At 44.2% G+C, this 25,082-nt stretch overlaps 1 protein-coding gene across 6 annotated transcripts in view; it reads left to right on the top strand.

Annotated features, from left to right (window-relative positions):
* Nbas (NBAS subunit of NRZ tethering complex) overlaps window positions 1-24,505 on the top strand; it is a 275,296-nt gene extending 250,791 nt beyond the window's left edge. For 2 of the 6 annotated variants that reach the window (XM_005079052.4, XM_013119857.3), the window contains exons 49-52: window positions 3,863-4,002; window positions 7,707-7,845; window positions 13,674-13,802; window positions 24,107-24,505. In XM_005079052.4, the coding sequence (XP_005079109.1) occupies window positions 3,863-4,002; window positions 7,707-7,845; window positions 13,674-13,802; window positions 24,107-24,382 (684 nt within the window). In that variant the 3' untranslated portion in view covers window positions 24,383-24,505. Of the gene's footprint in view, window positions 1-3,862; window positions 4,003-7,700; window positions 7,846-13,673; window positions 13,803-24,106 lie in introns of all 6 variants that reach the window. The other 4 variants (XM_013119856.3, XM_013119854.3, XM_013119855.3 and 1 more) reach the window with 3 other exon arrangements.
* Window positions 24,506-25,082: the final 577 nt, after the last annotated feature.

Below are 25,082 nucleotides of genomic sequence, written 5' to 3'. Positions count from 1 at the left end.
CTTATGCCAAGCACTTTCCCAACTGAGCTGGAATAATTACCATCCCCAGCCTGGGATAATCTTTAAAATAAACATACTATTGTAGGACTTTTTTTTTTAGAAAACAAATAAGCTACATTCTAAGAAACCCAAAATTAGTAATACAAATTCCTGTGGAGTTTGGTGTGCTGCCTGCCACACATAGGATATTAAAAGAAGCCACGAATACTTAGGAACGCTCAACATCAAATGCCTCTTTCCTAGTTCAGTGCCATTTGCAGTATTGCCAGCACTGTGCAACTAACTGCCAGTTCTCAAATGTCTCCATCACCTTTGTCCACACTGAGTTACAGCCGTGTTCCCTGTTGGGAATGTTTAGTAGGACACTGAGTTGGCTGGCCCTTTTCTTGTATGTTACATATATTTTAGCACATGGCAGGACTTCTTTTTTTAATTTAATTTTTTTATTTTATCATGACTTGATTTTCTTTTTATATTAATTTATTTTTTTACATTCCAATCCCAGTTCCCCCTCCCTCCTTTCCTCCTGCTCCCTCACTTTTTATAGTCCCCACATGCAGTGTTTCATCTCCATTCACCATTTCAAATTCCTGCAGAAAGGAGACTCTGAGAACATACGAGTTGTGTTAACCGATAGTTTTAATAACGGCCTGCTGTCCATCCATGTATGTGGTTAGTCAGTTTACCAAGTGAATGCTGCCTCCCTTCTAGTCTGGTTCTAGTCTGACAACATCTTAAATGCCTCTTATTTTCGTACACTATCTTCCTATTTCATTACGCATAGTGTATTGTGCAAGTATCTAGGAGGAATGTAAGAATCTCCTGGGTTTGTTGGGTGTGACTATACCCGTCTCTTAATTTCTTGCTTCTTCCTATTAAAATTGAGTCTCTGCTAAGTATATTTCTTCCAGAGCATTTCTTTCTGTATTCACCATATGAAATGAACATGAAGAAAACCCAAACAGACACACAGTAATTGTAAAGGAAGGAAATGTTTCGGTAGTTCTTGTGATAGATGTGGACATTATTCTTGAATGCTACAGCAAATCTACATTGGTACTGTCCTAAATATCAGTTGCAATGTGGAATTTAAACCATGGCAATAGCTTTTTTTTAACTAGAAAATAAATCTATTGGTCTTCCTTTCTCAAAAGGAGTTAGGAACCCTGAGATGGCTGGGGAGCATTTGTGTAGCAGATACCATATGAGTTTGTGCCAGCATGAGCGGCAGATTGTACAGAAACATACCATCAAAAACATTTGTAAATTGAAACTGTTCTCCTAAAACTAATAAAAACATGAAAGCTTATAGTTAGATTTCCCTTTTAGATGAAATCTTTTCTAATTTTATAGGTATTTATAATTTTTGGAAAGAAATGGGATCTAGATGGTATTAAAAAACATGACTTTAAAAGAAATCTCTTCGTGAGATAAACATCACATGTAGAAAACAACCCACATAGATCCTGTGCTTTGTAATAAAAGGGAAATCTGCTGGCATTAATTATCTTGCATTTAATTGTAGACTCTGTCATTGTTATATTATTAAAAATGTCGGCAGTGTATTGTTTGGTGGGTCTTAAGTGCTTCACTTTTAAGCACAAGCCTTTGCTCAGGTAAACTCTTAAACAGAGACTAAGATTACAAAACACGAAGAGGTCAGCCATTGCCTGGCCCCTGATTTCAGGGACCCTCCTGAAATCTGTTGGTGAGTATAATGCTAGCAACCACCCATCATCAGTCACCTGGGAAGTATTTTATTTTTAATTTTTCTTATCTCTAATAACAAAACCAACCAAAACTTTATGACACATCTATGATGAATTAACATTACTTATGCTCAGTTGTCTTATAAATGATAAATTATCGTTTATTTGTAATTTTGGCCACTCAGTTCTTTCACTTCAGAAGTTCTCATTACACATCATGTAGTTTTAAGCACTAAGAAGGAAAACAAAATAAAAAGATGCGCAGGCATGGGCATGCTATACAATTCAGGCAAGTAAGCAGAGCAGGGAAGCAGAGCTGTCTCTGGGAGGGTGACATTTGTCACTTTGAGGAAATGGGCCTCTAAGCTTCTTCCAGTATCTGGAGGAAGAATGTGCCAGGCCAAGGAACAATTCCAGGTAACTGAGACAGAACACGTATAACTGTGAGCAGGAAACCTCAAGAGGCCTTGAGGCTGGAAATGGTTGAAGATGAGGAGGTTGAGTATGATAACTGCAAGTCTTGACTTTGCATTTTTTACAAATCTGTTTCCGTGGTACTGAGACAATTGCCTGCTCCCAGTTATACCCTCCCTTAAATAATGCCAAGCTTATCTGATGTTAAGTCCTCTTGCCAGAACATGCTGCTCCGATTACCTTTTGGCTCTGTTACTTGAGAGTCCCAGTACTAGGACAGTTGAGCCAATTGTCTATCTGTTCTGTGAGGTTGCTAACCTCCTGAGTGTCTCCCACATGGAGCTGGGGTAGGGGTCAACTGGCTTGCTGTATCATGAAATTATTTCAAAAACTACAATGTGCTCTGGGGCTATTATTCCAGATATGAATGGCCTGAGGCTCAAAGGTGGGCTCTGGAGGATCTGGCAGGTCACTGTGGAACCCAGACTTGCTGCAGAAATTACTGATCATTTCACAGTACACATGACCATTTGCAGCATTGCAGAATCTGTGGTGATGTGACTTCTTCAGATGGTGTCACCAATCGGAGCCATCATGGTCATTAAACAAATACTTTGGAAGCCTGCATTAGTGCATAGCAATTTAGCAGATACGTAAGTGAAACCCATTCTCATTATCCTTCCAAGGTGTGGTCAACTGAATTCCTGTGAACACACATGTCATTCATTTGACATTAGATTGTTGGTGGACCCAAATGCTGAGAACCTGTGTGAAGAGAAACTAATAAGGCGTTGCCAGGCTGGCTCATTTTATGTCAAAACCACTTGTCAGTGTAAAAGCGCTGCACATCCCATGTGTTTGCAACTACCAGCCTTGGGAGAGAAGCCATGTGGTTATGCACAGCAGAGCGGACATTGGGTGTTTGAATCAGTGTGGTTTGTAGCAAAAGCATCATGTCACAAGTGAACTTGTGTACAATTTTTGGTTCAAAAGAGGATTTTCTAGGTGCATGGGGGCAAAGAGTTTTCTGATGAACGTTGGGAATTAATTTTAGACAATTTAAACTTTCAAAAGTCATTTAATATTAAGTGTGCTGAAATTCTAGTTTCAAATGTAAAAGCAATCTGTATTTTAGCATGTTAATGCCAGTGAGTCCTGTGAAGAAAGCTATTTGTTTGACCTTATTTTAGTAAGGGAAGTTGTCGCCTCCCTGCAGCCTTGTAGCTCTCTATAGTTTATGATGTTATAAGTGTTTGAATGTTTGAAGGTTTGTGGACTAGGGTGTTTCTTCATTACTGGAATGAAGTGCCTGAGGCATGCTGAGTATGTAATGGACAGAGGTTTATGCCACTGTGGGTTCAGAGGCTCCAGGGCATGGTGCTGGCATTGGTTCCGCCCTGGTGAGGCCCTTCCTGGCTGTGCCACATCCTGATGGGAGCAGTTGGGTAAGGCAGGGAGTATGCCATTAATGCAAGGCCAGGGAAGAGTAGGGCCCCATAGTCCTTTTCAAAGGCCATTGTGCCGGCAACCTTGGGACCAATAAGCACCTCAAAGGACCCGCCTCCCCACCCAAGCACTTAGGTGACAACATCCAAACCATAGCGGAGTTTTGTTCCAGTTTGGGTTTTGATGGTATTAATTTTCCCTCAGTATATTGCAAATATGTTCAAGGTTCTTTTCTCAGACAGCCCCATTCAGTCTTCAATGGACCAGCTTCAAGTGTGTATCGCTTCTTCCAGGTAGACATAGCTGACACTGAGAATGAAGAAAGCCGCTGCTCTCTGTTCACAGAGCTCCTAGAATCCAGTCACCAAGAGGCTGAATTTCAGCACTTGATTTTACTCTTGCAAGCCTGGCCACCTATGAAAAGTGAATGTGTGTAAGTATTAAGATAAGCTTGCCTGACTTGATATCCTCTGTCTGGATGGCAGTTTTGAAAATATAATGTCTTCAGTGAAGCCAATGTGAGAGAGGGGCAGGAAGAGGGAGAGAGAGAGACAGAGAGACATAGAGACACAGAGACAGAGAGAGACAGAGAGAGGGGGAGAGAGAGAGAGAGAGAGAGAGAGAGAGAGAGAGAGAGAGGAGAGTGTTTCGGACAGTCCCTTACATGAGGAGCCTATGTTCTGAACCTTCTAAAATGTGGATAGTACCACAGTCTGTTCTCCACCATGTTTTCCCCCATACATTTTCCTGTACCTCCCTGCACAGATTTAATGCTTTTTTTCCATCTTAGCTGAGTACTTACTATGTACTGTAGCAGTGATGCTTTCTTTCTTTTCATTATTTTTAAGTTTTTTCTTTTTGAAAATTTCAAAATTGAAAATATGATCCTATCTCCCATTTTCCTCTCAACCTCACCTCATAATCCCACCGTGTTCCTTCCCAAATACGTACTTTTTTATAATCCACTAAGTCCAGATATTGCTGCCCATATGTGCAAGAGGATAGCACTATCCACCGCAGCATGGCACGCTATCCGTAGCCACATCCTCAGTTAAAAATAGGAAGAAAGGCAGTCTGTCCCCAGTGACTATCCATCGCCAGTAGCTCTTCTGTAAGCATGGGACCTGGAGATCATCTCTGCTGTGCATGCTGGGATTTTAGCTGGCTTCATCTTGTGCAGTTCTTGTAGAAGACAGCATTTCACAGCACTCCTCCACGTTCTCTGGCTCTTACACCCTCCCCTACTTCTTTCACACTATTCTCTGAGCCTTCATGGTGTTGGGCTAACATAAATGCCCCACTTAAGGGTATGCACACAGTCGTATTCTCAACCCTTTGACTAGTTAGTTATCTCTCCACTGACTGCTCTCCATTGCAAAAAAAGGTCAATGAATGCATGCATACATGTTTAGAAGACAGTTTGACTAGATGGTCACTTAGCAAAAAAAAAAAAAAAGCAAGTTATACTCTGAGTTCTGAGACCTCCCTAGGTGTGGGCTTTTGACTAAATTACAGTACCAGGAATGAATTTGATGCCTGATAATTTGTGTTTAAAAATAAATGCGGGGCGTGTGTGTGTGTGTGTGTGTGTGTGTGTGTGTGTGTGTGTGTGTGTGTGTGTGTGTGTGTGTTCATGTAGGTAGGTATACATACCAATATGGAGGTCAAAGCACAAGCTAAGATGCCTGTGCCTCTCCCTCTCCACCCTATTGCCTGAGACAGACTGAGCCGGAAGTTCACGGCTTCCCCCAGGCTCTCAGCACCCTCTTCTCTCCAGCCCCTAACCCTAGACACATGCAGCCATGTCAGCAACCACCTCCCTTCAGCTGGGGTTACAGACACATGTCTGGTTTCTTGTGTGGGTGCTGGCGATGTGACCTCATGTCTTCAGGACCTTATGATTGCAGGGCAAGCACTGTTTCCCACTAAGCCATCTCCTGTGGTTGTAATCTTGCAGTTCAAGGTACAGTAAAACTACTGTTGAGCTTCTTTTTCCTGCCTGACAGTTTCATGGTTTCATAGGTCTTGGCAACGTCAACATACAGTTTTTTTTTCTACAGTTGGTAACTTTTCAATTTTCACTTAAAGGGGCACATTATGGCTTCCCTTTGGCGTGACTAAGCTGCCATTGTCACTACTCTTTCTGTTTGAGTAGGCAACCACTGAACAAGTAAGAATTAGTTAAGTGCAGGCACTGGGATACTGTTGACAATCAATCTATTGACAGAGGTGGCAATTAAATTACTACCAGAAAGAAGGAACCATATGCAGCATGAACACACTCGATCACCATGGAATTGCTTATGGAATTTTCCTTTTAATATTTTTTGGATTGTGTTTTTCATGGGTAACTGAAGCCACAGTAAAGCAAAATTGTGGGTTAAAAAATATGTGTGTGAGAGATCATTATTTGACTCTAAGGTAATTTAAATTGTTTTTGAGATATCAGATATCTTTCTTTTTCCCTGTACCTAAACACAGTGTTTTCTTCAGAAGTATCATACAATTAAATTGTTTTTGAAATATTGGAATATCTTTCTTTTTTCCTGTACCAAAACCTAATGTTTTCTCCTAACGTGTCATACAGTATATCAGAACCATGTCTAGTTTATGATATAAGCACAATAATTTTGTTCTGGTATTTTCACTAGGAAATTTCTTGCCTGATTTTTTTTTTTTTTTGGTTTGGTTTTATGAGACAGGGTTTCTCTGTATTGTTTTGGAGGCTGTCGGTCCAGCCCGGCCTCAAACTCACAGAGATCCGCCTGCCTCTGCCTCCCAAGTGCTGGGATTAAAGGCGTGTGCCACCACCGCCCGGCCTGATTTTTTTTTTTAAACAAAGCTTACAGTGCTACCTTGAGAATTTATATGGAACAAATAATTCCTATTTATTAAGTGCTCACAATATTGAGCATGCAGTTTACATACATTACCAATAATCCACACAACAAACATGCAAAGGAAGTTTACCTAATTATATAGATGAAGGAATTGAGTCTCATAAGTAACCTCAGGTTACCCATAGCTAACAAGTGAAGGAGAGAGAATTCTCATCAGGATTGGAGCCATCACAGACTTGGGGTCTCCCCTCTCTGTCTTGGTGAGCTGCCACCCAGAGATATGTGAGTACCTGCCTTGTCCTTGTGCTGTAGGCCATTTGACTCACCCCTTTCCTCTGTCTGTCTGAAGCTGGGTTTCATTGGTGAGAAGCGTGAGGGCCTGGGACCAGCTCAGGCCTGCTCATCCAGTACCTGTCTTCAGTACTCAGTGAGCGATTCTAGCCGAGGCCAGAGAACTTTCCCTGTCTTGGAATGGGAGGAAGGATGCTTCCCCAAAACTGATTTATCCTTGGGACAGTCTAGTAGCCAGAAAGTATTCACTTGAATCCTAGGGTGGAAACTGTTAGGAATTCCTGAAGCAGACTGAGGAGAATATCATCTTCTATTTGTTTTTTGTCCGGATACTTTTAGAAAGGAAAAAGAAGCATGGCTTGTCTCTGTCATCTGTGACAGTGAAGACATGCTTACTTGTGTTCTAAAGACTGGGATTTCACCCTAACTGTTTAATTTGGTTTCCTTATTGTTTAAGACAGTCTGGTTATGTAGCCCAGGCTGGCTTTGAACGAGTGACCCCTAGTCCCTCATGTCCTGCCATACCTGGCTGTCACACCAGTTCTGCTCACCATAGAATCTTCATTGTCTCCGTGAAGTGCTTTCCTGTGGTCTTGCTAAAACTACTCAGGGCCTATAATTGCTTGATAACAGCAAGTTCCTGGGTTCTATGCTCTACTTAAAAATCCCCAAAGCAGAGATTGAGAAATCCAGATTCTAGTATTGGCAGTACTACCTTGGGGTCAGAATGTAAGACTGGGTCTATACACAGGGCTTAAGAGTCTGAACTCTCAGGACATGTCATGTCCCCATGCTGCCCTCTGCTTGCTCCCGCCACAGTGGCCTGCATATCTTCCCCGTGTCACAGGATAGACTAATGGGGTGCACTATGCACTCTCCGAGTGTGAGCCACCATGAGCACTTTATTTCCTAAGTGGAATTTTTGTTGTTGTTGTTTTGTAATTCATCACAGTCGTGATTGTGTTAATCACCTTCAATGTTTTCCGCATTTCTCTGTGAGGAGCAGCGTAGCCAGCAATCTGTGGGTGAGGCTGGCGACGGCGATGCTGACCAGGTGTACGGCAGAGAACAAGCGGGAGCTAGGGGATGAGGTGCTGAAGATCTGCCGCTCTCTCTACAACACCAAGCAGCTGCTGCCCTCGGAGGTGAGTGGATGCTGAGAGGGGCTTCCCTGGCCATGTCCTGTCCTTCTCACAGCACTTGTGGTAGCTGTGCTAGAACACTTAGCTTAAGCAGTTCTGGCAAAGGCCAATAATTTGGATCAAGTGACAAAGAGTAGTGCTGGCAGGATGCCTGGCCGGTGTTTTCTTCCTGCCAGCACTCTAAGTAGCATTTGCAACCCTGTGCCTGGACCAGTGCAGCTCCCTTGGGAAACCTTTTTTATGGCCAATTCTGGTTGAAGGAACCCAGTAGCTCTGGTGTTACCTCTCTGAACCAGGCTGGTTGTACCTGGTAACCAAGCAACCACTCTGATCCATGCATACTTTGTTGTTTCATCATAAGGAAATGGGACAGCCACAGCAGTAACTCTCTGTAACACACAACAGAAACTCAACCCCTTCCATTTTGACCCCATGATTTAAGTGTCACGCGAGTATTTGTAATATGTGCAGCATAGAAACAATTTGTATATAGTAGCCTGCTGTATGTTCACTCGGCATTACACTATTGGAGCAACTTGAATGTCTTAAATTTAAGCATTTGGATAATGGCATTAAACTAATTCATTGGTTTTGAGTTTCCGCCAGATAGGACATAAACTTGAAAGCAAAATTGTAAATCTGATCCTGTAAATCCTCATTGTGATCACTCAGGAAAACCATTCTTGCTGTGAATGAACATTTAATGGATTGTTTTCCAACTTTGAGACTGAGCAAGTATTCTTATTGAATTTTTAAAAGCTTATTTGTTTAAAGAACTCTCCCAACCACTGGAATGACAGAGGTGTTCTTTAAAATATTTAAAGTGCCAGCACCTAAAACATTGTAGTGGAGTTTGTGTTTGGAGTTGTGTACCATGGCCCTCCAGTATCAGCTACATGTTTGCATATGGTCTGCCCTGCTGGATCACAGTGTGCCTTGAGGGTATGAACCTGGCAGAGTGGTCTCCTTATTGGGACAAGATTTAACACTCTGCAGACAGTGAGCTCCAGATGGTTTACAATCTGCACCAAAGTAAGTGTATGCAAACACCTTTGTCTTCATATGGACTAAGATGGAGCATGGTCCAATCAGGACTAAGTGTCAGGATTTCCCTGTAGCTGTTCAGTTGAATTGAATGCTGGTTAGAAAGGTCTTACTTAGGTCCTTGCATTACTCTCTGGCAATTCTGTCTCCTCCACTGTGTCTCCAGCTCTAAGGCCAGGCTGAAGCTCGCTGTGGGCTCCTAATCACCACCACTCTTAGATCCAGAGTTCTCCTTGAGTTGGGGAGGGAGTGGATTAATCACTATCTCAGAATAGGTGTGACAGCCTCTGTGTTTAACTTGCCGGAGGGAAAGGTAATTACGAAGGAGTGCTGTTGCCACTGTGACTTCACTGGCTTCTTAAGCTCAGTTCCTTCCTCATGTTGGGCGTGCAGTTTAAAAATGTTCCTCGCATGTCATGATTACAGGAGATTAGTAAATGATAAGCATTATTTTTATTGTTAAATGTGCTCAATAAAAAATTTAAAGTGTTACTAGGGAGAGAACATAATTATTACAAAATAAAAATGTCTTGAATTTATTTTACCACATTTCAAAGTTGCTCAGTTTAATCTTGAAGCTCCATAATTTCCTTCACCGTGGTGCTAAAATTATCCACTACTCAGTTATCGTATTCTGCCCCTGGCTAATGACGTGTGTGCCCACTTGCGTTAGGGCACGGAAGTGGACCCACCTCTTCCCTCATCCCTGTTTCTCATTACCTACAAAGCCTCATAATTGCAGTCTTTTCTTTCCTCCCTGACTTGTCAAAGCACCTTTTTTGTGATTCCATACTGTTCCTCATTGTACCTGCTTCCTTACAGTTATGATGATTTTTCTCATGGAAAATTACCAGAAAATTAAAATCATTGCTTTTCCCAAGTCGTGTATCCCACAGTTTTGCAAGTTGTGGAGGCTGCCATCCATGGCAATATAAGAAGTCTCCTCAAGAGCCGAGGATGTGTGGGATAGGACACATAAAACAAGATCATGCCATTCGTAGATCTACAACTTGAAATTGCTGCTGTTTGCAAGTGACCCAGCAGGCGTTTAAGTCACAGAGCCTACAGGCTGCTGTGTGGAACAAGTCACTCAGATGAGCCTGGCTAAGCCCAGGTTAGGAACCTCAAGAGTGGTCATCCCTCCTCACAGCTGAGTTGCTTTCGATAATGCTGGGAGCTTGGTTTAGACTCCCCTGTGACATCCAAGCTATTTCCCCTCCGCCTGCTTCATCCTCACCCTCCTCTCATTAACAGGACTAAAATGCCTTCTTGAAAGGTTTGGGGAACTAACCAAATGACATGGTGTGTACTAATGCCTAGCACACATAGAAGGCCACGTTTCAGGTCAGAACTCCTGAGTCTCTAGGTGGAGGTGATAAATGGGGACACATTCAGCATCCAGAAGCCAGGTCTAGGCCTAACCTGACTTGAGTAGCTCTGAAGACCAGGAGCCCACGTGTATCCCAGTGCCCGGCACAGCCTTCACCAGTGTGACAGCAACACAGGGAGCAGTCAGCGCCTCTGCATGTGTGAGCAGCACCCATCTGCGCACACTCGCTCTTTAAGCTCTACAACACCTGTTGACGCTGGTCCTCTGAGTCCCCACAGGTGGTACAAAGGCAAATGAGTGTCAGTGGACTGGTCCAACTGCCCTGGCAACAGCAGGCTGAGGCTTGTACCTGAGCTTGGGCCTACTTGCCTGTCCTCTTTCAAGACCTGTCTTTTTGAGATGTTATGTCCTGACTGTCTGATCTGTGAAGTTGTCATATTCAGCGGGTTTGTGGTTCTCCCTGCCACTTGGCCTTCTTCCAGTCCCCTGGGTGTGTGTATTAGTTCTTCTCTCACAGTGCAAGCACTGGAGAGATTCAACTTGTAGACTGAGTATTTGGCCAATAACTTAGCTAAGAGACTACACATTCCTAAGTGGATCACATGAATGCATCCTCTGCCCTCACAGTTCTTGCCTGGACCATGTGCTGTGTGTCCTGCTTAGATTTTTGTCACAAGGTAGAGCCACCTGGGAAGAGGGAGTTAATTTAGAGAATGTGCCCATCAGGCTGCCTATAGGCAAGTCTGTGGGGTGTGTTCATTTTCTTGAGTAAGGATTGATGGGAGGGTGCCACTCCTCAGCAGGAGGTCTTGGGTAGTATGAGAAAGCAGGTGGTTTGAGCAAGCCAATAGACTGCACTCCTCCATGGTCTGTGCTTCTGTGCCTGCCTCCTGGTTCCTGCTCTAGCTTCCCTTCATGGTGGAATATAAGCTTTAACATGAAGTTAACTATTCCCCAAGTTGCCTTTGGTTATGGTTTTATCACAGAAATAGAAAGCAAACTAAGACACTATCTAGTCATTGTCTTTTCAGATAGTATCTGTATTATTTAATGAAAATTGTCATTTAAAGCTGCAGTCAATAATACGTTTAGTCTAAACATGAAATGCTGAAGCTCTTTGTCAATTATTGATAGCATATTGAATAAACAGCAGGCATGGATGCTAAGAGAGACTCATTTACAAGTCTTAAGTATGGTATGTACCGTGTTACTTTAGAATAGATGAAGCAAGTGCTCGCCCTCAAAGGGGGGGAATATAGGTGAACACAGAAACTCAGGACAGAAGGTAAGAGTATATAGTAGGAGGTAGAATGGAGGCTAAGCGGGCCAGTCAGAGGTGCCTGTCATTGTGTCTCACTATTCTTAGGGAGCTGCGCATCAGTATCTACTTACCCAAATGGGAACCGACAACAGACTAGTGTAAGCATACTACTGACATCCAACTTGGTTTTATGGGGGTGCTTACAGGAGTGTGAGTGAGGGGTCACTTACAGGAGCAGAAACTAGTCTGGGACAGCTGCATCCCGGTGGGTGACATTTCATGAAAGCAGGAACCCTGGAGCTCACTGTTCAGTTTGGAAAGTGTCTCATTCAGTCGGTCGTCATCATCATCACCCTGGAATGATGGACAGGAATGCTGAGAGTGCCCTGGGTTTGAATGTTCCCTGTTCTGCCGGGGGCGGGGGGGAGTAGCACAACAGAACAACCGCCCCACGCAGGGCTGTGATCCTTCATTCGTTTTCCAAAATAGTTTTGCTTTGATGCAATGGGGCCTCACTCGCTGTCTTCTCTTTGGTCTAGTGTTCGGTTCTTTGTGTCATGGCTACAGTTAGGACACTAAAGGCAGCCAGCTCAGCGGGCAAAACAGTTGTATGTTTTCAGTCTCTTTGTTGTAAGGGTTATCTTACTGTTACTTTATTCAGAGTCATTTTCTCTGATGACAGATTCAGCAAGTAGAATGAAGAACTAAGAATGAAATTCAGGTCTACCCGTGGAGATCCACACTTGTTTATTGTTTTGAACCACTGATAGTTTTCACAGTGATGGAATATCTTAAATATATCAAGAATTTCCTTTACTTTAACATTAGAATTTTAAATGTTTTAAAAACATTGTCTTTGCTGATGTCCTTTGTCTCAGCAGATAAGAACTAGATGTTAGCATCAGTATTAGTTGGTAACAGCTATGCTGCTATGAAGTCTGCTGTATGCTTAGCACTGTACACTTATATTAATTCTCAGATACACAACAAAAACTGCAAAACAGATACAGGTGCCTCCATCTTACTTATAGGGAAAACAGGCCTCTGAAAATTAGATTAAATTGTAGCACTAGATCCGCATAGTGAGTGTATCCTGACACACAAAGCAATATTATAACCAGATATCTGAACTGTAAAGATGGCCATAGCTAGCTAGCCAGGTAGTGGTGGCACACGCCTTTAATCCCAGCACTCCAGAGGCAGAGGTAGGCGGATCTCTGTGAGTTTCAGGCCAGCCTGGTCTACAAAGTAAGTTCTAGAACAGCCAGGGCTACACAGAGAAACTCTGTCTCAACCCCCCACCCCCACAAAAGAAAGATGGCCACAGCTTACCAGAAAGGCAATTATGTGGACAGCAACTCTACTCACACCTACACATATGCGCACACAAATACACACAAGCATATACACACCCAAAAAAGATATCTAAATGCATACGCATGCAAACATAACCACACATACAAATATAAGCACAGTATATGTACACATACAAACAAATATAAACACATACACACGTGTATTCACATAGTCACACATACACATAAACACACACAAATATAAAGACAAATACATACACATGTATACACACAGTCACACATACACATATACACACAAGTATAAATACATATACACACAGTATATGTACACATACAAACAAATATAAACACATACACACGTGTATTCACATAGTCACACATACACATAAACACACACAAATATAAAGACAAATACATACACATGTATACACAAGTCACACAAGCACACATATACACACAAGTATAAATACATATACACACAGTATATGTACACATACAAACAAATATAAACACATACACACGTGTATTCACATAGTCACACATACACATAAACACACACAAATATAAAGACAAATACATACACATGTATACACACAGTCACACAAGCACACATATACACACAAATATAAAGACAAATACATACACATGTATACACACAGTCACACAAGCACACATATACACACAAGTATAAATACATATACACACATACACATATGTACAAACATAACCACTTAGGTAGCCACACACACACACACACACACACACACACACACACACACACACACACACACACACTAACTGAGGCATGTAAAGGTGCATCCAGAAGACGCAGCACGGTTGCTCTGTTCCCGAGTGGGACTCACCTCCTCTGTGATTTCAGGGCGTGAAGGAGCTGTGCCTGCTGCTGCTGCACCAGTCCCTCCTGCTCCCATCCCTGAAGCTTCTGTTGGAGAGTGGCAATGAGGCTCTACAGGCCATGGCCCTGGAGCAAATCTCAGCTGTCACTAAGGTATGTCCAGTTGAATCTACTACTGTCTTATTTCAAAAAAGTGAATACAGTGCATTTGTCTATCATTAGCAATAACATGATTAAATTCCAGACTACTTAATAAATAGTGTTCTCTGACTATAGCAGTTACCTCTGATCTATCCAGGTGGTGTACGCTTGGATTCGTGGGCAGCTACTGAGCCTCTCCCATGAGTTAGACTCTGGTTGCTGAGAACACAGACACATGTAACAAAACATTATCCCAGAGAATCAGCATCTTAGTCGTGTGAACCAGTGGCCCAAGCACATTGCCACTCGGTGTTTGGGTCTGGGGAATTTGACCCTGCTTAAGACAGTCATCCATCTCCCGGGTTGTACCTGGTAGCTGCTCACAGACAGAAGCACGCACTGTGGTCATCTGAAGTTCGGAGGTCCTGAGCTGCTGTCTTCTGGAACCTGAACCTCAGCGGAAGCAGCGTTTAGACTTGAAGACAGACAGACTGATACAGACTGATGTGTTTAAGTCACGTTTGGAGATTCCTCCCACAAGGCTGCTGTCTTGTCATGACTGGGGAAAGCCATGATCTCTTCCCCTTTTAAGATGTACAGTCTCTAGTTAGATAGCTCAGGGTTGTGATAGCAAATTCACATCCACTGATCCTTCCCCAAGCCCTTCTGTACAGATATCCTTGTTCCATGTGAGCATTGTGTGAGCATCCATGTACACACAGACACAGATGCAAGTGTGCTCTGTATCATTTTAACATCTGTGCTGGCTCCCTATTAACAAGATGTCGTCTGGGAACCAGAGGGAAGGGCGTTCTAGAACAGAGGTCTGTGCTGACCACAGAAGATAGCTAGGAAACAGATGAAAAGATACCATTGATAAAAATTTTATTAATGACAGAAAACCCAAATGTTACATAAATTGGATTTGGCAGCAGTCATAGAAGGCCCATTGCCTGTGATCAGTTGTATTCTTTAAGTACCTTAAGGATGTCTGCAGTGACATTGGGATGGCTGCTATTATCACTGATGCTGGCAGGACCATTGGGAGGCCAGACTGAAATACTCAGGGGTTGATTTGTTGGGAATGTTTCATGGGTTTGTAACTTTATAAGAATTGAGAATTACAGTGAGTTTTTTCTTAGCCTGTTTTTGTTTGTTTGTTTTCTTGTAAACCCCGGGGGATGAGGAAGAAGATGGAGCTGAACAAAATCAAACCCTGATTCCCAACATGTTCTCCTCCCTCAACTAGCCTTGTTCCAGTTTAGTCTCCCCAAGTCCCTGTGTAGTGTTCCCTATAAGACCTCTCAAAGACAGGACAGTGATGTGTTCTGCTGACCTCTGCCTCTTCATTCTTTTCCTGTTACACTCCTGGTTAGGATTCCATCTCTCATTGTCTTTATTTCAAATACATCTGTCAGAACTGAGCAGGGACCCCAAACTACCAACTCACTCACCACCTGAAAGCACTATCAAAATCAGAAAGTAAATGCGAACTAACTGGCACTAGAGGACCTCTGTAAGAAAGTCCTTGGAGCTTGTGAGGTACTGCACCATGGTAAGACTCTGAACCTAAAACTGCTCTGTATACTGTAAACAGTTTGCCTGGGGCCACTAGGACCAGCCAGCATGTGAGCATTGTGTGAGCATCCATGTACACACAGGCGCAGATGCAAGTGTGCTCTGTATCATTTTAACATCTGTGCTGGCTCTCTATTAACAAGATGTCTTCTGGGAGCCAGAGGGAAGGGAGTTCTAGAACAGATTTTAAACTAAAAGCCACAAGTCTAAATCGCTTATATGTCTCACTCACTATGTGGAGACACTCAAAATTTTAGACATCCAGTGATGAGAATCTGCCTTAAGGTGAGTGTGTATTAGGACAGTCTGCCTGTACCCCTAAAATGTACATCACCAAAGGCTGAACATCCTCAGACATGTTACATGCTCGGAAAAGCTAAAATTTTATCACTTTGAATTTTTAGGGATTCTTTTAGGTAAATTAACTCATATTCAGTTATGGGAAATAAACAGTAAGGTCTCTGATGCTTGTTACTCATCTTTCTCAAGGTAAAATCTGCTGTAACTACAGTAATACTCACGACGAAGATTGTAAGTGTTGATACGGCCTGTTGACCTCTTTTCTTTTTTTTCTCAATATGTTTTTATTTAAATTAGAAACATGAATGCTTCACATGTCAATCCCAGCTCCCTCTCCCACCCCTCCTCCCTTGTCCCTTCACCCTCCCTCCCAGCCCGCCACCCAATCCCCACATCATTCCCCAGGGAGGGTGAGGCCCTCCTTGGAGGGATCTCTAAAGTTTGTCATTTCATCCAGGGCAGGACCTAGGCCCTTCTCCATGTGTCCAGGCTGAGAGAGCATCCCTCTATTTGGAATGGGCTCCCAAAGCTCATTCATAAACCATGATAAACACTGATCTACTACCCAAGGCCCCAGAGATTTCTGAGGCCTCCTCACTTACACTACATTCATGGAGTCTGGATCAGTCCGCTGTTGGTCTCTCAGGCATCAGTCTGGAATTCAAGAACTCCCCCTTATCCAGTCAGCTGTCTTTGTGGGTTTCACCATCATGGTCTTGACCCCTTTGCTCATCACTCCTCCATCTCTGTCACTTGTTGACCTCTTTTCTTATTTCACCAGTTTTCCCCACTTCTGTGTGTCTGGTTCTATAACACTGTGGCAGGTGGCTCTCCTTTGAGAACTACAGTTATGAACCGTGGTGTCCCTGTGGTGACACAGGCCTTCATTCTGCCCTCTGTAGCCTCAGATGCCTTGGCAACATAATCTGGTCTTCATCTCTGTAATGTTGTCATTTCAAGAGGTCTGGATAAATGAATATGCAATTACCATAGTCTGTCATTGTTCTCCAACGCTGGGAAATGGTCCGAACACATCCCCCAGAGAAGAGCATCAGCAGATAGGACTGTGTGCTCCTGATAGTCCGGCTATTTTTAAATCATCCCAGCTGTTGAGGGAGAACTAGAAAACCTGTGCTGGTTTTTGTTTTTGTTTTTTGTTTTTTGGTTCTTTCCTTGACACGGACCCTGTCCATTGGGGAGGGCTAAGGTTCATCAATAACTTTGGTTTTCCCCTTATTGGTTGTTGATAGCAGTTCCTGTTGACATTAAAAAAAATATCATCTGGCAAAGGGATCCTCTGACAGCAATTGGTCCACACGGTGCACAGATCGGAAAGGAGAAACGCCTGCACATGATTATGGCAGTGTGTATTATTTTGCTGTTCATTATCAGATGCTGACAGCTCTATAGCAGTTATGAGGAAGATGCTTAATTTCTGGTGTGGAGCTGGCTGCAGCCGCAGGACCTATTTCTCCCTCTGGGCGCTTCCAGAATGGCATACCTCTAGTCTCAGCACATGGCCTTATACAGATAGGCAGAAGCCTCTCTCCCAGGCAGGATGCAGAGTGTCTCTTGAGATGGTATTGACGATGACTAGTCAGAACCCTTGGTGATAGTCTGCTGGCTGACACCTCCATCAGTCTTGGTGAGACTGAGAGCTTGCTGATAGTACAGTGGTTGACAAGAAGGCTGTTCCTTGATATTCTTGAAGTGGATTTCTAGGACTTGTGAACCAAAATCTTCTGCTTACTATTCCAGATGCCTGGTGGCTCCTGCCCCTCACTCTGCTGCCTCCCAGTCCCTCTGTCCTTCGGCCCATATCCCAGACTCCTAGCGTAAAAGAGTAAACCATGGTTCCGACTTACCAAGGCCATTCTCATTTAATGGTGACTACATCTCTCAAGTCCCACTTGTTGTCAGACATGACAGTAAGAACATTCTTTCTCTCCTCAACAACCTTTCATCACTTACTAATCATCTGGGAAGTGCTTTTCCTCTTTCCCAGGGGAGACACTGAGTCACACTGCCAGTAAGTAGCCAGACCTGACATTTAAAGCCGCACTGAGCCATGCTGCTTTCAAACATGTTTCATAAGCTACCACCAAAGAAACGAGATTGTAGAACTGCTCTGAAGTGTGTAGTAATATCAGCACTGAAAAAGACGAGAGCAAAGTTGCCCAGCTGCATCTTTGTGAGCTTTTCATTCACCTGGGCTGAGGTGGAGCACTGCAGGACATGGACCACTCACTGACCACAGGGCACTGTGCCATTGTGAGCCCCCTAAACAAGGCTTTCACCCTTTATCTTGTGCACGTGAACCTTAGTCCTGCCCTGGGGAGTGACAGATTCAGAGTGAGTGGGACCATCTTTCCATGGCAGACCTTCACAGTTCTAGCCAGTGTGATGCTTCCATCTTAGCATCCAGGCACCAGAACCTGGTAGATCATCCTGTGACAAGTGTCTGAGCTTGAGGGAGGACCTTAAAAATGCTCAGAAGAGCCTGTGTCAGTTGGTAAGTTCCATTAAAACCTAGGATCCCACCTCTCTTTGTCCCCTCCAACGCCTCAGTTTCCCTGTTTCTTCCTAGTAGGAGTCATTTTCATACTGGATTGCCATTGGTGTTCTCTCCTACACCACCTCAGACTCAGACGCTTCCCTTCTTTCCGTGCTGTGTTGTGATAGCAGGCACATGGATGAAGGGCTTCATGACCTGTCCTTTGTCTACAGAGCCCTTCTTTGTTTTTATTTGTCTTCTCAAAGTCTTTCCACAACAGCTTTCCAGCTCTTTTGGTGGAGATGTTTTTGCTCAGAAATGTGGGCATGTAGACTTCTGTGTCAACCCAAAAGTCACAGCACTGTTCCTTCCCCACCGTTATCAGCTCTCACCTGTGCAGCTGTCCTGATGATAGGGTCTGTGGTAGCAGCTCACAGTGCCTGGCTGCTTCCTCCTGTGCTGGGAAACTGCTTCACTCCTTCTTGAAACTATTTGACTTCTGAGCAGCCAGTTTTGAACAGCTCTAGTGTTTGGTTGACCTATCTTGTAGACAGACATACCGAACACCTATGTATGTGCTCAGCCCAGTGTTCTGTAAAGAGTGAAGACGTTTGCAGGACATATGTAAAGATGAAATGCTAAATGAAGTATCTAGGACAGAAGGATCAGAAGCAACAGTGAATTAGAACCCAAAGTCTAGCACCCCACTCTGTTTACAGTCACGACCAGGCTGGAGTTTTCGAAGGTTGTCTCCTGGTCTTGTTAGATGATAAACCAGACGACTTGGCCAAAGCCTATTAGATGTTCTGCCAGAGATAGAACTCATGGACTGCCAAGCAAGTCTTGCAAGTGTTTTCATTTGAAGTATACACTTGTGTTGTTCTTTTCTCTTTCTGCAATTGTAGGTTAATATTTTTAATAACATAGGAAGTATTAGTGTTATGTGAAAAAGAGGTAAATGCCCTCCCTAAGTCAACAGTGAAGCATTAATAATGATCTTTAAAGTCACATTATGCTGCTGGAATACAGCTCACCTCCTTACTGTAATTACTCTTAACTTGATGGAAATCCATAAGATCAAAGGCCTTAATACAGAGAAGGCTCATTATGTATTGTTGAGAGAGGAACTAAAGAGATATCTGTAATGGTTGGAAGACAGCAATACTCTGTGTCTACATGTATACATTCTTCCCCAAGATCTGCAGTTTTATTTAGCCTCAAAAACTGATCACCAACACCAACACACAGAAGAGAGTTGCTTCTCGTAGATATAGTCTTTCCCCTTCTAGAAAATTCCTTATTCCCATTTGTCTGCTATAACTGCAGCTGAACTACACACCAGGCGTTGTGCAAGGCACATGAAGTTTGTGCACTGCCTTGCCTCAGACTCTGTGCCTTTCGGATGTGAAAGTGGAGTTCCTAGAGATTGTTCTTGCAAGGCCACATAGATAGATATTTAGCAGCAGACCCAGGGCTAGAAATGATCTCTCACTCAAAGGACTGTGCCTTACTCTAAGTCATTTGCTTAGTGGGAAGTGAACCAACCCTTTGGGACTTAGCTCATGCTTATATCACAGCCAAACTGAGACTCAGAACAGTAGATTATGTTTTCCTTTGATTCTTTACCACACCAGTTAAGCCAATAACAAGGATATGTGATTTTCTGATGCATGTCTATAACAGAAAAGGGTTCAGGCATCACCCTTGTGCTGTGTGAGACAGCAACCAAAACAGTTCCCCAGTCTGAATGGCGTCAACAGCAGAGCCTGCTTTTCTCACAGTTCTGGAGAGGAGCAGTCTGAAGTCAGTGCTACAGCCAACTTGTTTTCCTCCGAGGCCTCTCTGTCGGGAGGTGACCTTTGTTGACCTTGTAACGTCCAGCTTTCATGTGTCCTCAGTTTTAGTTCTTTGAAAGGCACTAGTTGTAGTAGGGCCTTCAGCTCACCCCTTAGCCTGCATCACCTCTTGGGAGGCCTGGTCTCTAACTAAACCCACTGACTGCCTGCACTGCTGAACAGAGACTGGGCGCTGTGCAATTTGGCAATTTAGGAAAGGAACACAGCACAGTTTGGCTCATAATGACCCAATATTAGCTCACCTAGAGATTTATAGTACAGAAAAATAAAGAAGAAAAAATGTGCATAAAAGTATCCATTGTAGTGTTTCAGTATTCTCCATTTAAAACAGCTGAAAATTTATAGTAGACGTTAATAACAGTAACATCTTTAATTTTTCATTAATTAAAAATTTTAAGTATGGAAACCATAAAAACATTCTTAGAATTCTTAGTATTATTGAGAAAACTAATGTCACATGGTCCCTTGTGAAAAGACTGTTGGCTCATAGCTCCTAGAAGTGGGAGCACCGTCTTGCTCTCCTGTGCTCCTGGCTTGGAGAACTGATTTTAATTCCAAGAACAAGAAGTGGTTAGGGTACATAAGGCGGAGAAACAGGAACTGCCTTCGGTAGTAGGCAGTACCAGATCTTTAAAGGCCTTAGCTAGAATTTGAGACAAAAGCTTTCTGAGGCCTCCATGTGGTCAGTGCCTAGAGTGTTGCTGGCGGTGTGGAGTAAAAGTCTGGATGCCATTCACTGACAAAAGACACACAGGCGTGTGGAGAGGCGCTGAGCTACGGCTGTGACCGCTCACTTGCTTTCTGGCTGGCACACTTCTCTTTAAAGTAGTTAGAATGGGCCAGACAAAAGCTATCTCTGTTGTTACTCTTAGTGTGTGTGAGAGAGGGCACACATACTCCATAGCAGTGTGGAGGTCACAGTACAAGTTTTGGGAATCAACCAAGGGTAGAACTGAGGCCATCAGGTGTGGGAGACAAGCTGTCACCCACTGAGCTGTCTCGTCACCTTCCTCCTCTTCTACTTTTCAGTATGGTTTTGAACTTACTATGTAGCCCAGGCTGGCCTTGAACATCTAATGTTTCTGTCTCCTAGGAGCTGGGATCACTGACTTGAGCCACCATGTTCAGCTTTTGGTTTACCTTTTCACCCTGTACTTTGTTCTAGATGTGCACAGAACAATTGTGTCCACAGCATTTTCCTTGCAGATGACAGTGCTAAAGTCACTCTGTGCTTCTACCAAGAGGCAGGCAGGAAGCACAGGAGGACAGGAAGCGAAGCAGTCAGGGCCACTTTCCCCACACTCCATCTTGAGAGGCAAGAGCAGAATTCCCCCAAGTCTTTCCCCACCTTTATCCATGACTCTTGGTCTTGGCTCCACACTTTCCTGGGGGCATCTCAGTGAGGAACAGTCTTGAGCAGGCCTCTGCTCCTCCTGCTCTCTCTCTCTCCCTGTGGGCCGTGGTCTGCTCCTGGGAAGGCTGAGCCCCACTCACCAGAAGCAAGTGTGATGGGTATCAGGTCTGAACAAGCACTGAGAGGGACTAGCTTTGGCAAGGGAACTAGCTTTGGCAAGGGAACTCTCTCTCTCTCTCTCTCTCTCTCTCTCTCTCTCTCTCTCTCTCTCTCTCTCTCTCTCTCTCTCTCTCTCTCCTCCCTCCCCCTCCCCCCTTCATCTGGAACTGTCTAAACACCCCAGCCAGAACACTTACTTACCTAGGACATCTCACTCTGCAGTGCCTGGACTCAACCATTCAACCAGAAACTTTATCAAACATTTGACAGGGGCCTCCTGGCACACCAGCTGCTCTCTGAAGGCTGAGACAGAGTCTTTGCTTTGAAGGGTAAACCAGAAAATGACATGTAAAGTAACCCAGAAGGCATGTGCTGCAAATGTGCACGATGCCCATGTGGATTGAGACAGTAAGGCCTATGCCTATGGGGTAATTTATTCATTCACATCCTTATTCCACTAGTCTTGGGGTCCCACCATCCTCTTGCCAGCCACTCTCATCATAGGGGCTGCATGAGTAAACACAAGCTGTGGAGTCTCCACCCTGAAGGGGCTGCTGTTCTAGAAGGAAACTGAGAACAGACAAATGCAGAGCAGAGCTGCTCACACAGCCCCACCGCGAAGCAACCACACGATGTTCATCTATTATGAGAGGATGCAGCTGCCATAGCAGAGTCCTATGGAAGCTGGGAACATTTCTCTGGAAATATGCGTGTAGCGGGGATGCAGGAGCTCCGTGGAGTTAAGATTCATGCTTGAAACGTGTCAACAGCAGGGTTGGGCTTGGTTGGGGTGGGGTGGGGGAGAGAAACCATTCAGAGCTTACAGGCACATAGGCAAACCTATCAGGACATAATGGGAACACTCGCCCTCATAGGGCAGGAGAGCCAGGCTTTGAACTCCGGTTGCTTCTCCTATATACCATCCACAAATGACAAAAAGCCCAAAGCCCAGTGGAAATCAACTAAATATTTACCTAACTCATAGGTGTTTGTGAAAGAATTTGGGGAGCACAAGCCAGGTATGGTTGATTGTACCCGTAACCCCAGCACTCCAGGGGCCAAGATTAAGAGGGTTGCTGCAAGTTCTAGTTTTAGGCCAGCTTGAGCTACCTGTGAGACTCTGCCTCAAAACAAGTGTGTGAAATGTGAAGGAACGACAAGGATGTGGAGATGCCTGGATAGCAGCATCCGATGCCCTTGGGATCGATTTGCTGCCAAGATAAGATCTTTCTCACACACTGGTACAGTTTATGTAGCTGCGGCAGTGTTTACTGAAGTCAGCTCATTTGGCCATTAACCGATGTGAACTGCACTGGGGAGTGAAATAGAAAAACTATAAAACCCTTGTATCCTCCACCCCCTAACCCCCTACCCCGCATCCCCTTCAGCAGGGGAAGCAGACGGTTCACCATAGCATAAGGTGAAGAGGCATGGATCAGGTGTGTAGGGAGCTTGGAGGAAGGAGCAATGAGCCTGGCTAACAGCTTTAGAAAAAGTCACAGGAAAGTAGCACTGGAGCTGATGTGTATGCCGGCTACGAATGACCCTGACACACTGGCGATGGAGTCAGCCAGTAATTTATTATCTGTGTTTCTTGCCTTCAGTCTTTGTGCCAGGAGATGGTGTCCTCCTCTTCAGTACTTATCTTCTTCATAACAAGCAGGCACGGGAGAGTGTACTGAGTAGAGTTTTGTGCTATAGTTGATCTAGTTAATTAATGAATTTGAAATGCCACATCATTTTTGAGGTCCACACAGCCTCAGTTAAAACACGTCGTGACAACAACTAGAACCAGACATGCAGCTGTCTCCTGATGCCAGATGGCAATGATGACTTCTGATACGCTATCCATGTTGACTGCATTCTTTGAAAGACAGAATGATAATCCAGAACAGAAAAAAAAATATAAACGAAGTGGCAAAGCTGTGGAAAGCTGTGTGTAGATGTGAAAAATGAGACCTGTGCCTCCCACAGGTGCCAGCGAGAACAGCTTCCGCTGTCTGTTCTTTCCTGTCTTCCTGCTCACTCTCTGCAGAGCAGGAAGACAGGCTTTCTCATCCTGAGAAGACTTGTCGTCATGTGGCTCTGCATTCAAGAGAGAATTGGGGGTAACGAACACAGATGGATGACTAAGGAAACGGTGGATGTGGTTGTTAGCAGCTCGGACTTTGATGGCCCTAAGCTCAGACTGGGGCTCCATGCTTTCTGTGATGTGAAGCAAACCTTTCTAGCACCTTACTTTGCTCATGCGTGAAAGTGAGGCTGAACTGGAAGGGGCTTCTGCAACACTGAACACGATGTGTGGCTCAGTGTATGATTGTTGGAACAGTCAGGGCTCAAGCAAGGGCCTGGTACTTTGTCTCCTTGTGCTGAAAGGAAGCCATGGCTGTTGTCCCATCCCGGACCTCCAAGGTGCTCAGTTCCTCCTTATACTGTGTGGGGTAGGCCATCCTCAGCTGGACAGATGTGCATAGTACTGGAGGCCAGCAGACTACATGTGACACCTCATGGAGAGCAGGGAATTGTGGGAGAAAAGGATGCAAATGCCCACTCATGGTTTTCTTATTTCTTGAAGGTAGATGACTCCAATTGTGACCAGGAGCTGCTTGACCTGCTCGTGGATGCCAAGCTGTTGGTGAAATGTGTCTCCACACCCTTCTATCCACATATTGTTGGTCATCTTGTGGCCACCAAACAGCAAGGAGGCTGGGATGCAGAGGAACTGGCTAGGCACCTGCAGCAGGCTGGTCATGAAGCCGAAGCCGGGTCACTCCTCCTGGCTGTGCAGGGGACTCACCGGGCCTTTAGGACTTTCAGCACTGCCCTTAGTGCAATGAGACAGTGGATGTGAGCACAACCACCCATGACCCTACTCCTGGCGGGAGAGCGCGTCAAACCCCAAAGCAGAATGTGTAGCAGTTAATTGCTGTCGGCATTTCTAACAGTCACGAATAAAGGTGTATGTAAGAGGCAAGCAGATGCCCTCTCGGTGCTTTCCTGATGGGTTGGCATACTCTGCTATTACTGTTGGGTTTTGTTGTTAGTGTTTTTGTTAGCTTGTTTGCTTTTTGCCTTTTCTGGGCAGAACACAGTTAACTGAATCTGTAGCTCAGGAAATTGGAAATGATGGCATGTTGTGTGAGAGAGTGGGGCATACCAGTGGCTTGACCAGCTGCCATAGTCTCAAGATGGTTTATGAGGCCTTCGGTCAAATGGTCTACCTCCCCAAACCTTAAATCAGTCTTATGAAAATCAGTGCTATATTTTATAGCTCACACAGTTATTGAGTATTGTATGAGAGTTTGTATAATGAGTCTTTCTCTGTCCTGCCAGACATCTCCCAAATAATGGCATGGAGACTTATTAATTATGAAAGCGCAGCCTTAGCTTAGGCTTGTTTCTAACTAGCTCTTTCTATTAACCTACGTGCTTCCATGGGGCTTGTGGCTTTACCTCTCTTCCTGCATGTCCTGCTTCCTCTATGTTGGACTGGCAATTCCCACTTGCTTCTTCCCAGGACTCTCTCTGTCCAGAAGTCCCACCTATACCTC

This window comes from Mesocricetus auratus, unplaced genomic scaffold (genome assembly GCF_017639785.1).
Source record: "Mesocricetus auratus isolate SY011 unplaced genomic scaffold, BCM_Maur_2.0 Super-Scaffold_100024, whole genome shotgun sequence".
In the NCBI taxonomy this organism is placed as follows: Eukaryota; Metazoa; Chordata; class Mammalia; order Rodentia; family Cricetidae; genus Mesocricetus; species Mesocricetus auratus.
Note: the sequence above shows the minus strand (reverse complement) of the source record. Positions and strands in the feature narration are given on the sequence as shown.